General features: G+C 45.0%; 1 protein-coding gene across 18 annotated transcripts in view; it reads right to left on the bottom strand.

Annotated features, from left to right (window-relative positions):
- Positions 1-14,519, bottom strand: part of LOC144826666 (mucosa-associated lymphoid tissue lymphoma translocation protein 1-like) — a 1,784,778-nt gene that overhangs the window by 440,685 nt on the left and 1,329,574 nt on the right. For all 18 annotated transcript variants that reach the window (XM_078685246.1, XM_078685243.1, XM_078685249.1 and 15 more), the window contains one exon: positions 9,280-9,354. In XM_078685246.1, coding sequence (XP_078541372.1) covers positions 9,280-9,354 — 75 coding nt within the window. The remainder of the gene's footprint in view (positions 1-9,279; positions 9,355-14,519) is intronic.

Raw genomic sequence — 14,519 nt, 5'->3', positions numbered from 1 at the left:
GAAATAGTAAACACTCTCTCCCAGAATAATATAGAACTAGGCAAACATAATGGATATACAATAAAATGGGAAAAAATTAACCCAAGTGAAATCACCAAAAAGCTGGTCAAGCTGGCATATTCTAACATAATTAAATGCTTGGACTTCTCGTTAAATTACGAAGAAGTCCTAGACAATTTTAAGCACATCTTAGAGAAAATCAAGGGACTACTTTCGTCTAAACTAACGTCCAAACACTCCGGCAAGAAAGGGTGGTTCAATCACAACTGTACTGTAGCCCTTACTAAACTAAAACTTGCGCTTCACAACAAACCCAGAGACATGGGACAAATCCAATCTCTCAGACGTGAATACATTAGGGAACGAAATACAAGAACTAAGGAACTGAAGCAGAAACTTTGGGATGACCTGCATAAGAGTGCCGTCTTAAAAAATAGCGAGGCTTTTTGGCGCACAGTTAGAGCCCCTTATCTCACCGACAACAATATCCCCAAGCTCGAAGTAGCTATTGACGAAGAAACTTGGGTGGCCCATTTTACAAAGATCTTTAAAAATGACTCAACGATTGACTGTTTCGATAGCATGCTTCCAAAAGTACATTACCCAATCCCGCTCCTTTTCGACATACCCGACTTGCTACTGGCCTTGGAAGCAAGCAAAACGGGGAAAGCCCCAGGCCCGGATGGGGTCCCAGCGGATTTCTTCAAATACAACTTGGACCTCTGGGCACCCATTCTTACAAGAGTATGCATAGCCGCCGCTAATGAGGGGGTCCTGAATTCCTGGACTAGGTCCATCATGGTCCTAATATTTAAAAAAGGGGACCGCCAGGATGTGAAGTGCTATCGCCCCATCTCATTGCTGGACTCGCTTGGCAAGGTCGTGGGGAGAGTAATCTTGGAGCGACTTCAGCAATGGGCCGAGGAGAGAGGCATTATCTCTGACCTCCAATTCGGCTTTCGGGAGGGGTTTGGAACCGTAGAGCAGGCCCTGAATCTTAGCCTGATAGTGGGTAAATACACACAGGCTAAGGAGAATATGATCTACATAGTCTATGTAGACCTATCCGCAGCTTTTGATTGCGTCTCGCACTCAAAGCTGTGGATGGTCTACAAATGGGAGTGGAACCCTCCCTCCTAGATTTTGTAAGAGAGCTTTATTCAGGAGCCTTGGCCAGAGTTCGTTTTGGAAAGAATGGTGAGCTGACGGCCCCGTTTAGAGTGGAGCGCGGAGTCAGGCAAGGGTGTGTCCTGGCCCCCTTCCTCTTCTCACTCTACACCAACGGTCTGGAGGGAGAGATGCTGAGGGGGGCCCAGGACCTCCCTCGTATAAAAAAGCGCCTGATTCCCACCCTGCTCTATGCGGATGACGCCGTCATCCTCGCGCGTACTCCGCGCGAGCTACAGAGCTCCCTGAAGAGATACACGACATTCATGGGAGGCTTAGATCTACAGGTAAATGTCAAGAAAACGTTCGTCATGATAGCAGGTACCAAGAGAAAAGGAGTAAAAGAGATCTACCTCGATAAACAAAAACTAGAGGTTACTCCCCAGTATCCGTACCTTGGTATCATGATAGACAGACGATTGACATGGAAGCCAGCAGTAGAGTCAAGATGCCACCTATTTAACCACTTGGATGCTAAGGCATGTTCCATGATTTACACTAAATTTCCATTGAAATCAATGGAAACTCCATGACGAGCTGGGCTCGTCATGAGCGTCGAAGGGGTTAAAAGATCAATAGCGGCTCTGATGAGTTTCTCTCAGAGATTGGGGAGAAGGGCTCCAGTGGAGTTATTGAAGATCTATAGTGCCAAATGCCAGGCCATTGCCCTCTATGGAGCCGGGGTTTGGGGACACACGGACATCAGCTCCATTCAAGTAGCGGAAGATGCCTTTCTGAGATTTCTTTTAGTTACTCCCAGAGGCACTTCAACCTATGCCTCACATTTGGAACTAGGAATTCCCTACCTGGAGGACTTGATCAAGATCCAACCGCTGATGCTGTGGCGGCGTATTTGGACATCTGCGAACAATGCCCTGTCCCAGTCCATCATAACAGATACAATGGCTCTTGACAAGTCTTCCAAGGTAAGATGGCTTTCCTATATTAGACACTTTTTTAAAGATCTTGGCCTTGAGAAATATTATGCTCATCCAGAGACTATAGTCAACTTTCCGAAGAAAGCACTAAAACAACAAGACCTCTGTCACCTAGAGACACTGAGACTGGCTTCGGAATCTCTGAAACATGCGGTTATTCATGCGAATATGGTCCAAATAACACACAGCATCCAGCCTTATCTAACACTGCCGGTGACGACATATGACAGAATGCTGTTGACCAGATTTAGGTTGGATACATTTTTTAGACTGGTTGCTTTCCCTATGAATAACGGATGGGTCTTAAGTTTTCCTTTTTGCCCCTGTGACGAGAAATCAACTCAGTCTAACTTACACGTTATTTTGTTTTGCAAATTCCATCATGCACACAGGAAAACCTGGCTACTTCCCACCTTGAGGAGTTGGGGCCTTAGACAATGCAGGCCGGCATTTCTTAGACTCCAAATGCTCGAATCTGAGTCTGTTTGCAACTTTGTTCTTAATTTCCTAAAATGTATCATGAAGCATAGGAAAAGCCTATAAAAAGCATTGTACAAAAAGTATTACATAATTGTATCCTGAGGAAATTAAACGGATTGAAAATCCACTTTTTAACGTATTTTGTATGAACTTCTATTCTGCTTAGAAAATGTAAACTGGATTTTTTTTTTATGTTTCTTTTATGGTTTTTATCTGTGAAAAAAAAAACGAATAAAGAAGTTTGTATAAGATGTATCTCTATGGCGATTGTGTTGTGAGCGTGATCGTGACCTTAGGTAGGATCGGCGACCTAAATGGTGTGATATCGTGGAGGAGCATGAGTGCTCATGGCGAGAACTACGGCGTGTCCTTGAGCGTGATCTCCTAAGTGCTGGTCAGATGGGGATCTGAGGTTCCACAGGAGGAGGAAGGACAGGTGCTGGTGGCATGGATACTGATGGCGGAAGAGGAGCCGGTAGTGCTGGAGGTATTGGCGCAGTTGGAACCACTGGGTCCGGACAAGGAGAGATGGGAGATGCAGGTATCTCAACCAGTGATGGAGATCTGGAATGCGACTCAGATGAGGAGTAGATACTCCTTCTTTTGGAGGGTTTTCGTATTCTCGACATCGATGAGCTCCTCAACGTCGATCTACATCGTCGACTGGCTTTCAACGATGATCTGCTCCTCGAAGTCGACTCCTTTTGATGTAGACTACTTGATGAAGACCGGCTACTCGACATTGACCAATCTCGTTGTCATCGTTTAGCTAAAGATGTCGACCACCTACCTCTCGGCGGTATCCCTCGAAGTCGACACCTGCCTCGGCATGAAGTGGCCCTATACTTCACGCAAGAGATTCTAGACGTCAAGTGTCGACGTTTACGTGACGTTGAGCAAGTCAATGACGGCAAACATGTCGGTGCCGTACCTCCTCTCGACGTCGACCGCCTCGACATCGACCGGGACCGATAGCGCTTTCTGCCTGAAGAACGCCTCTCAGATCTCCAGTGTCCACTAGAGATTGAGGGGAGAGCTTGTGTGGAGGAGTGGAGGAGGTACCTCTCCCTTGCTCAGAGGTCCCACTGGCTATTTGCTGTTTTCTCCTCTTCTCTTCCTTGCGGGCGCATCTTCACCCCGTCATGCAGGGTAAGTCTGGATAAGGTTTTGCAGATGTCACAGGAGGCAGGAAGGTGAGAGAAGGGTAGACAAACAATACACACCTTGTGTGGGTCTGTTTTAGCCTTTTTTCTGCCACATCTAGGACATTTGTCGAAAAGAGATGGTGTTTTAAATAGGAAAAAAGCCTCTATCCTATAAGAAAAATACTTTGCTCCACAGAGAAAGAAAAAAGACGTCAAGTGAATCAAAAAACGGTGTGTTTTGAAGATGTAAATTGGAGAAAAAAACTAAAAAGGTCGAGTTCATTGCTCCAAGGGTCCTGTCAGAAGGAGCCGGAAAAAAGAACTGAGGTAACTGCCTCTGGTTGAGCATGATGGGACACTGGTGATCTCTCTGCTCTTAAAGGCACAGCCTTATTTTTCTTCACTTATAAAGGCAGCTTATGGGCCATGTTGTCCTGTAGTTCTTCATCTCTGTTTCTCATAGCAAAAGGGTATGTGAAGGTTCTTTTTTCTGTGTCAGTACATCAAATTCATGTACTGAAAGCATATAGAACTACATTCTCTTCTTTTGCCATTCCAAGATGAAGAACTCTGACCACTATAGCCTACCCCTAAGCTGCAATCTGACTTTCTTAAGTGACTTTTCAAGGCCTTTCCGAAGAAAGGTGCACTTCAGCACTTAAGAACTTATATGTGATAAAGTGCTCCCGGGTCCATGCAGATGGCCAGGATTATTCAACGCTTACACGAGTATACCTGGAAATCTCCTTCGAGAGAACAATGTCTACCTTTGTCATTGCATATACAGCTTTATATTTTATTTGTAAAATATATTCAGCATATGTATATATTTTTTTATCACTGCAGGGATATCATGAGTGTTCTGCTTTTTCTGTCCTGGTACTCCCCTGCTTGAGTTACATGTGCTAAGCAAATAATCAAAATGCTGAACATGCTTTTTTGCTTTATATTACTATGTTCTGCAATGTGATAATCAAGTTTATGTGAATATATTTGCAATGTTTTAACTAAATGAGGACTGCTTAATTTTTACATTAGCCTTGCTTCTGCCGATATCCCAAAAACACTGACTAGAATGAAAATAATTGAAAGAACATCAGGATACATTTTGTCAGTTGTTTCTAATAAGTGGGACAACAATGAGATAAGCTATAAAAGCTGAGCTCTGAAAGTGAAGGGCAGAGAGGAGTTTTCACATCGTATAACACTGGGACAGGTTTTATATCATATCTCCAGTTCCTATTGAAGGCACTTAGCTTTCCCACCTCGTGAGACAACAATGGCAGACCTTTGTTATTTACAGAACTTCATTATTCAAATGGATATGTGAGTGTGTACCACTGCTAAAACTCATATTTGGTTTTATTTTCTGCTTTTCCAGAATTCTAGGATGAGAATAGCGCTTTGAATTAGCAGAAAGATGGTAGGATTTCTACGTATTAATAGCATCAGTCATGATGTATCCGTATCTTTTATTGACGCGTTTGATAACTGCTGCAGTTGCATTATTATTTATCTTCTTTGTAGTTACAATTCCTATTGTGTGCACTAGACTAGGATTTTGATTTTAAAATAAATATTTAAAATGGGTATTTACTCAAAATGAAAAATTTGCATTTCTGGAAATATGGAAACGACAAGCTTCTGTTTAATAGTTGTTCGCTTATTTATCAAAGAAGAAACTTCGTAAAATATTTCTATTTAACCATGGTTAAATATTTCTATTTTAGAATCTGGCAAACTGATCTTTCTCATATCTGAGGTATAATACATACAGAGCTCAGAAGGGATATTACGGATTTTGGTTCCTTGGTACCAGAGTGCACATATTACTGATGGCATTATTTCATGGATTGTGTAGCAGCATTTGGTAATCTGTGCTAAAGCTTTTTATGTTTTCACTACTGCTGACATTGGCCTGAGCATGTGAAACTGTTGTAACCGGTCTGCTCTCTGACTTATCAAGTCCTACATGAGTGAAAAGTAGCACTGCTATAAACTGTAGGAATTGTCTAGCTCTGCATGGCTTTTGATTTGACGTTTTGTTTTTCACCTGGTTTCTTATAAGAAGAGTCATAGGCATAAAATGTTATTGAGAATCTACTTGGAAGGGCTAGGTAGAAAAATGAAGTGAACACAGAAGTCTATATACACTGTGAAAAGTAATGAGCCATGGGAAATTATGTATATTCCAATCCAAAAATTCTTTATTTCGGCCATATAGACCATAAAAGATACATTACACGTTATAAAATACATAATAAAAAAATAAAAAAAATACAATACAGTATAAATAGGAATTCCCTACTTGTCCTTCGAGGAGAATAAAAAGTATCATAACAATGTCCACCGTTTAAGAGGCTTTTTTTTCCTGATTAGCCATACTGCCATTAGAAATTTGGATATAGCGAACACAATGTGGCCCAGAGTATTGGTTTTCATTACTCTATATGCTTGTGAGTAATTTCTGAACCCCAAGTTCCTGCAGAGCGGGGCTATCCAGTATTTTCTAGGTCTGTAATAGGCAGGGCACACAAACATAATATGGAGGTCATCTTCCTCATGGATGTTACAACATGGGCACATTTTATCACCCCCCTTGGTCCATCTGTGGGTAAATTTTTTAGTGGGGAGTGTGCCTAACCTCCATTGTACAAACAATTTCCTCGCAAGAATGGGGAAAATAAAATCCATAAAAGGTTCAAATACATAAGAATTCTTGGATTCCAAAAATCGCACAGTAAGGGTACCGCTATTTTGAGCATTCATCAAGAATGAGAGACTCTTGTCTTTGTAAATTTGGATCAGGCCTTTACGTGATAACCTTTGGCAGCCCAACGCGGGATCCTCCCATAGCTCAGATAAATTCATCTCGAACAGTTCACTTTTTACGAAAGCGAGCCATGGGATTTTGCTACTCCGATTCATGCTCATGACATGAATAAGATCCTGCCTATAATGGTGTAATTCGTTTGTGGACCAGAGCCTGTGCCAATACTTCACTGGCTTTGATGCAAGCTCCTCAGCAATAGAAGGGAGACCCATATCTAATCTCAGCGGCAGGAGTGGTGTGCCTCGTGGAAGAGCCAATAGACATCTGAGGAAATTATTTTCCACTCTCGCCAAATCTTGGCCCACCTTGAACCCCCATAGCTCACTCCCGTACATGGCCGCTGCCTTGGCTTGAGTCCGATAGGTTTCGAGCGCCGGGCTTATAGGCTTGAAAGTGGAGGTGTTAGCCACCTTCAAGATTGCGCCCGACAACTGGGATAATTTAAGCCTTGATCTTACTATCTGTCGGTCCCATGAGAGATTTTCCTGTAGTGTTACCCCCAAATATGTAAAGGTAGTAACCCTCTCAAGGCTGGCAGTACCCAGGGTGGGATTGGGCCTGGCTTTATTTGGAGGGTTAAATATCATGAACTTGGTCTTCTCCGTATTCACCTCCAACCCATGTTGACTACAGAAAAGACCAAATCCATCCAGAATCCTCTGGATCCCCATGGGGGATTTGGAAAGCAGGAGGGTATCATCGGCAAACATAATTGCCGGAACCCTCCTGCCTGCCAAATGTGGGGCATCATTGTCCTTGACGTTTTCTAGATGGAATATAACGCTATTAATAAAGAGACAGAACAGGGTAGGGGCCAAAACACAGCCCTGTCTCACCCCTCTACGGACCGGGAACCTGGACGAGAGTTTGCCATCCCTGCCACACCTAACCTGCGCATAGTTGTTCTCGTGCAGCCTGATTATGATACTAAGTATCTGGGGGGGTACTCCTAACTTTTCCAGGACCTCCCAGAGTTTCTTGCGTGGGACTAGATCAAAGGCTGACCTCAGATCCACGAAGACCATGTACAGCCTTCCCCCCTCCAGGGTCACGTCTTCCAGTAAAGGAGGACGAGGCGGAAAATCTGGTCCATGGTCGACGTGTTCTTTCTGAAGCCAGCCTGTAGGGGGCTCAAGATGTCATTGGCCTCCATCCAGTCTAACAGGTGGTTCAGGATGAGGCGCGCGAAGAGCTTTTGGGAGACATCTATAAGGCTAATCGCCTATAATTGGCCGGGAGCAGAGGAGACCCCTTCTTGTATATCGGCACAATCTCTGCCCCCAGCCAAGAACAGGGGACCTCCATACCTCCTAAGATGGCATTGAAAAGAATAAGAAGGTACGGGCCCCAGATTTCGGGGTGATGTCTAAAAAGGTCCCCTGGTAACTTATCCAACCCTGGGGCCTTTCCCAGCGCTAAGCGCTCCAATGCAATCACCACCTCACCTAGAGAAAATTCCAGGCCCACTTCCGGGGAGACGGGGGGCTCAGCCGCCACTCCATTGGCTAGTAGAATAGTATCTTGGTAGAGCGTCCCAAAATGGGTCTCCCAAACAGAGGAGGCGATGTTAGGCTCCACTGCGGATTTGAGTTCCCCCGTCCCAGTATTTACCAGGGCCCAAAATTTCCTAGAATCTTTAGCATTTAAAGCTTCAGACAGCTCATGCCAATGATTCCAGTCCCAGTCCGCCCTTGCGTTAACCATTGCTGCCTTATACTCCCTCCTAAGATCTGCAACTTTGGCCTTGTTAGAGCCCTCTTTGATGGTAGCAATTAACTCAGACTTGAGTTTCCTGCAGGAGGAATTATACCAGGTCGAGGTACGAGTCTTTTTCCTTCGTGACGGTACCACCGGGTAAAAAACCTCAGCAAGGCCCCTCACTAGCTCATCGTGAATGTTAGCTAGTCTCTCATTGTAATCAATGGGTCTAGGTTGGTTTATGAGATCATCCACTTCCTTAAACCTGGGGAGTGCTAAGTCATATAACTTATTTATAGCATCTTCTGTGTTAAGGAACTTTCCCCATTTAACGCGGCGCCTGTTTAAGGAGAGAAGCAAGTCCCCCTGGTCGTCGCTGCAAGGAATAGTGGGCAACCCTTCTAGAAGTACAGGATGCTGAATCTCCAGTTGAAGGGCATTGTGGTCACTATCTGTCCTTAGTAGCACCGTGAAGTCATAAACTTTAGGCCACATGGTAGTATTATATATTATGTATATTATTTGACTGCCTAAAATACAAATATCCCTTTTGCTAATTTTTACGGAAATGGTGTTGAAAAATACACTGTTCTGTCACAATGTTTTCAAAGATGTCTTGAGGAGGGTGAGCGCTAATAAGATAATGCAGCCTGGAAAACCACGAAGTTAGTGAACTATTTCTTTATTATCTCTTTTGAATCTCTGGAAGTGTATCCTCTTTATGTGAACATTTTGTAAAATGCACCAATTTGCTCTGTTTATTTTCCAGACCTTTCTCGGGCTGAACACTTTCCTCCAAACCACCCCAAAGAACATTGAGCTTCTTTTAAATGAGGTATTAATTCTTACCACATTAAAATTCCACCTGCTGTCAACAACCGCCCTATTTGGAGTGTACTGGCATCTAGTGTTGTGCTGTTGGAACAGAACCAGTAAACTAATTTTCCAAGCCTAAGAATAAAATGGGTGTATTCAGCATACATGCTAGTGCTACTGCAAATATATGGCCGTAACTTACGTGGCATAGCCATAGACTGTATTTCCCATTGGTTCAAGCGGCTTCAACTCAGATAAATTTCGATTATGGTTGTACCTTGTGAATAAAAAAAATGCACAAATTTAGAAAATAGCTAAGTGCAAGGATTTTAGAAACTAGAAATATTTCCTGGACAGAAGGACAAGTAACTTACCTTCAGTAACACCTTATCTAGCAGAGACATGATCTAGCCGCAGATTCCTTACCTGTGAACTTCCAGGTATCAGGATGGAGCCCGGAACATTTTTGATAGTAGTACCCCAACGCGCCAGTAGGTGATGTCACCAACACCACGTGACTTCACCCTGACATTAAAAACTGATCTGCAGTACGGGAAGGATGGGTGGGTCAGTAAGGAATCTGCAGGTAGATCATGTCTCCACCAGATACGGCGTTGAAGATGGTAAGTAACTTGTATCTGATAGATCCATCTAGCTGCAGATTCCTTACCTGTGAACAGGTACCCAAGCAATATCATCCCTGGAGCGGAAAAATCTTTAAATCAAAAATTCCTGTAGGACAGAATGGCCAAAAAGGCTCTACCTGTGGACCTGATTGTCCAGGCAGTAATGCTTGGCAAACGTGTGCAGGAATGTCCACATGGCCGCCTGACAGATGTAAAAAACCGGGAAACCTTGCTGAAGAGCCGTGGTGGCTGCCTTAACTCTATTTGCATGACCTCTAATGCCTTCAGGAGGCAGTTTCTTTGCCAAAGCACAACGTATCTTTATTCAGAGAATGACTGTAGGAGGCTGTCTTGGTATATGGTGCACATTTATTTAAGTGAAGCACCTTGCACTAATCAGACAACCCTTTTGGTGATTTTAGTGGTCTTAGACAACCACAGAAAGCTCTCTACGTGGTAGCTGTGGAGAGCAGCCTTTGGGCTTATCCTGAAGGAGTGTTAAGCAGCTTGTTTTACCAGATCTAATCATGTAATGTAGGTTAAATGAAGAAGAACCACTCAGTGTATATATAAAAATAGTTCTATTTATTACACAACACTCACTAACACATTGGTATATCTCCTACACGTAGATATGAACATAAATACACAAGAATACTTCAATTGTAACAGGTAAGTAAGCATAAAATATAGTCGTCTCCAGGGGCAGAATCGTGTCTGTGATGAGCAGCAGCACTAGCTTGCTGTCAGCCCATGAAAGGCTGTAACTGGGAGTACGGGGGTGGGGTACTCTAAGAGGGAGCACACCCTCAGTACATGGGACCATACTTCCAACACTGGAATCGGTTTTGGGATTTGATTCTGACATGTTTGCTACCAAACATGACCGGGTTTGGTGCAGCCACTATGTAGTTAGACATCTCGTAATGACTGATGTCCACTATATGTATTAAAATGGCTGACCGCACTTACAAAGTCTGGAGAATCGACTACGGGGTTTGTAGGAGTGTCCTGCTCATGTAGGGACACCCTCACACTTATAACCAAGCACCTTGCCTTCAGGACTGAAAGTGGTGACTTATAAGTTTTAAGTGAAGTGACCTCAGATATAAGAAAACATATATCTGTTGTGAGGGGTGCCAGCACCCACTCACACAGGCTGCCATGGCAGGCCTATAGTCACAGTTTGGGTGGCACAATACATGCTACAGCTCATGGGAGACCCCTGGTGTACCTATGACCTGGGTACCTTAGTACCATACACTAGGGACTTACAAGGGTACACCAGTAGCTAATTATGGAGGTACAGAAGTAATTACCAAGGTACATTTAGGAGGAAGCACAGTGACTGGGGTCCTGATTAGCAGGATCCCAGTCAAACTAGTCAAAAAACATACTGACACCAGCACAAAGTGGGACTAACCATGAAAGCAGATCCTACTTTCCTAAAATGACCCAATGTGAGATGGTTTTCTTCTGCACAGCACGTCCCTTCTTTGCTTCAACGTACCCTTCAAAGAGTTGGTCACCCACCCTGAACTCTTAAGTGCGATCAAGGTAGAACAGCAACGCTCTTTTTAGGTCCAGACAGAGAAGTTCTTCTTCCTTAGAAGGATGTGGAGGAGCATAGAAGGTGGGCAAGGTGACCGATTGCTCTAGATCGAAAGGTGTTACCACTTTAGGCAAAAAAGAAGCCCTAGTGCGGAACACTACTTTGTCTAGAAAGACAGTCAGGTAAAGAGGCTGAGATGACAGAGCCTGCAATTCACTCACCCTATTGGCAGAAGTTATTGTAACTAAGGTGACTGTCTTGATAGTGGGCAACCGGAGGGGGCAATTGTGCAGTGGTTCAAAAGGTGCACACATCAAGTAGGCAAGAACCAAGTTAAGGTCTCACTGGGGCATAATAAAGGGGGAACAAATAAGTAAGCTCCTTCACGAATCTCTGTACAATAGGTGATTTAAAAAGTGACGGTTGATCTGGCAAGCTAAGAAAAGTACAATGGGCCGAAAGGTAACCCTTCAGAGTGTCCAGAGCAGAGCCCTGCTGGGCCAAGGAGAGAATGAGAAGACAATTGTCAGAAAGAGAGGCAGACAGGTGGTCAACAGACCTTTCTGTACAATATTTACAAAATCTTTGCTAACAGGATTATACTGACTTTGTGGAGGGATGCCTGGCTGCCAGAATAACTTTACAGACTTTGGGAGGAAGGTCAAAAGTCAACTGTCACCGCTCAATCACCACGCAAGGAGGTGGAGGGTGGACAAGTCAGGTGGAGGACCCTCCCCTGCTGCTTCGACAGAAGGTTCTCCCGAAGGGGCAGCCTGATCGGAGGATCGATGCTCATCTGCAAAAGCACGGCATACCAAACTCTCCGGGCCCAGTCCGGAGCCACAAAAATGTCTTGTGCCCGGTCCCTCCTGATTGTCTTGAGCATTCTGGACAGGAGTGGTATGGGCGGAAAGGTGTACAGGGGGCCTGCACTCCACTCATGAGAAAAAGCATCGCTGAGCGAGAGCCGCCATGGAAACTCCAACAAGCAAAACTGCTGACACTGAACGTTCTCTTCAGAGGCGAACAGATCTAACCAAGGCTCTCCCCACTGTTGAACAATACCTTAAGCCACCTACAGGTGGAGACCCCACTCATGATCTGCTAGGCAGCTACGGCTGAGTTTGTCCGCTCTGGCGTTCAGGGAACCTGCCACGTGTGGAACCACCAGGGACATGCCCTGTTGTTACAGCCAAGACAGAGGTTCTACGACCCCACCCACCCTGTTGCAGTACCACAAGAGGTAGTGTTATCTGTGAACACTTGAACTAGCCTTCCCTTGAGGGATGGTAAGAGAGCTTTCAGTGCCAATCGGATCGCACGAAGCTCCAACAAGTTGATGTGGAGCCCGGCTTCTGCTGGAGACCAGAGTCCTATGATTTCCACCTCTCCCAGATAGCCGCCCCATCCCAGAAGCAATGCATCCGTCACCACTTTGACATCTGGGTGGGGAAGCGAGAGGGGTCTGTCTCTGACCCAATCGCAGGTTGTCAGCCACCACTGCAGATCCTTTATAGTGCCCTCCGATATCTGAACGAGGTCGGTGAGATTTCCCTGATTATGCACTCATTGGAACTTCAGGTCCCACTGCAGAGCCCGCCTGTGCCATGTGGCATAATCCACTAGCAGGATGCAAGAGGACATGAGGCCCAGAGGCCGCAGAGTGATTCTCACCGATATCCAGGATAGAGGCAGAAACATCGGTATCATAGCGTGAATATCCTGGGAGAATAGGCCCAAAACTGCACCGTGTCCAGAACTGCCCAGATGAAATGGAGCTTCTGAGAAGGAGTCAGTTGTGACTTCGGTATGTTGATAGTGAACCCCAGCGAATGCAGGAGGTTCACCGTAGTCTTGTGACGAGCCTGCCTTCAACAAACCAGTCATCGATGTTGGGGAAGACAGAAACCCCTGAACTCTGCAAGTGGGATGAGACCACTGCCATCAACTTGGTAAATGCCCGAGGAGCGGTGGTGAGGCCGAAGGGAAGCACAGTAAACAAAGTGCTTGCGGCCCACTGTAAACCGTAGGTAGCAGCCATGGGCAGACTGGACCTGAGCAAGAGTGAGCATCCTGAACATTTCCTTTTAGAGGAAGTATTTGAGGGCTCCAAGGTCGAGGAAAAGACTAATGCCTCCGTCCTTCTTTTGAACCAGAAAATATCGGGAATAGCAACGACAGCCTATTTATGGAGCCAGAACCCTATCTATAGCTCTCTTGGCCAAGAGAATTTTGACGTACTCGCAAAGTAAGGCAAGGTGATCCTTAGTCAGCTCGTAAGTTGGAAGAATGGAGGGAGGAGTAGTTTCAAAGGGGAGGGAGTAGCCCCTTGGTACTAATTGCAACACCCACCAGTCCAAGGTGATATCTCGCCAGTGATGGAGGTGATAGCGTATCCTGCCAACCAACTGGAGGCCCATGATTTAGGAGGATCGAACCAGGAAGGTTTGGAGGCAGAGGGGGAAAGGGGTTGCGGCCTAATCTGGCTTTTGGCCTCCTGACTCACAGGGTCAGGGTGAACCACGCCCACAGCCATGCAGAGCTTGCGGAACTTCCACAGTCCTCAAGCTGGGGTAGGCTGGCACGGTTGGAAGCCCCTTCCATAGCTGCAAAAGGAGCGAAAGGCGGACGCAGGCCGGGAGGACATCGAGAGGCCCAAGGACTTTGCCGTAGCTCCCGACTCCTTATAGCGCTCTAGCGCCGCGTCTGCCCTATCTCCAAACAGACAAGAGCCATCAAAGGGCATGTCCATAAGGTTGGCTTGAACATCCCCATAAAAGCCAGATGTTCTCAACCAGGCATGAATTATGGTTGGTGACACCTAGGATAGGTGCCAACTCTCTGAGCACAACCTTGATGAAACAAACAAGTTTCTTTAGCAAGTTCTTCAAATAATACGATGAATTAAACCAGTTTTTTGTTCATATTCTTCATGTTTAATTCACATGAATCTCTCATAGAAATCCATAACGTTCATTATAAGTGTAAATCCAAATTCGTTATGCAAATAATGACATCATATCCCAATGCATTTCGGACACAAGGTCCTTCGTCAGGGGAATCCTAAAACACAATAATGAAAAAATCTAAGTATGATCCACCGGGTAAAAGTAAATACAATGTATTGCCTAGATCATGAAAGTGTCTAAATAATGATGCCGGATAGTCAACCTGGTGCAAAAACGGAAATGCACCCGAAAAAAGTGCTAGCCCAAGGATTAGATGTCCAAAACGAAATATAGTAAGCCAAGTGTTATATAAGAA

This window comes from Lissotriton helveticus, chromosome 3_2 (assembly GCF_964261635.1).
Source record: "Lissotriton helveticus chromosome 3_2, aLisHel1.1, whole genome shotgun sequence".
Lineage (NCBI taxonomy): Eukaryota > Metazoa > Chordata > Amphibia > Caudata > Salamandridae > Lissotriton > Lissotriton helveticus.
Note: the sequence above shows the minus strand (reverse complement) of the source record. Positions and strands in the feature narration are given on the sequence as shown.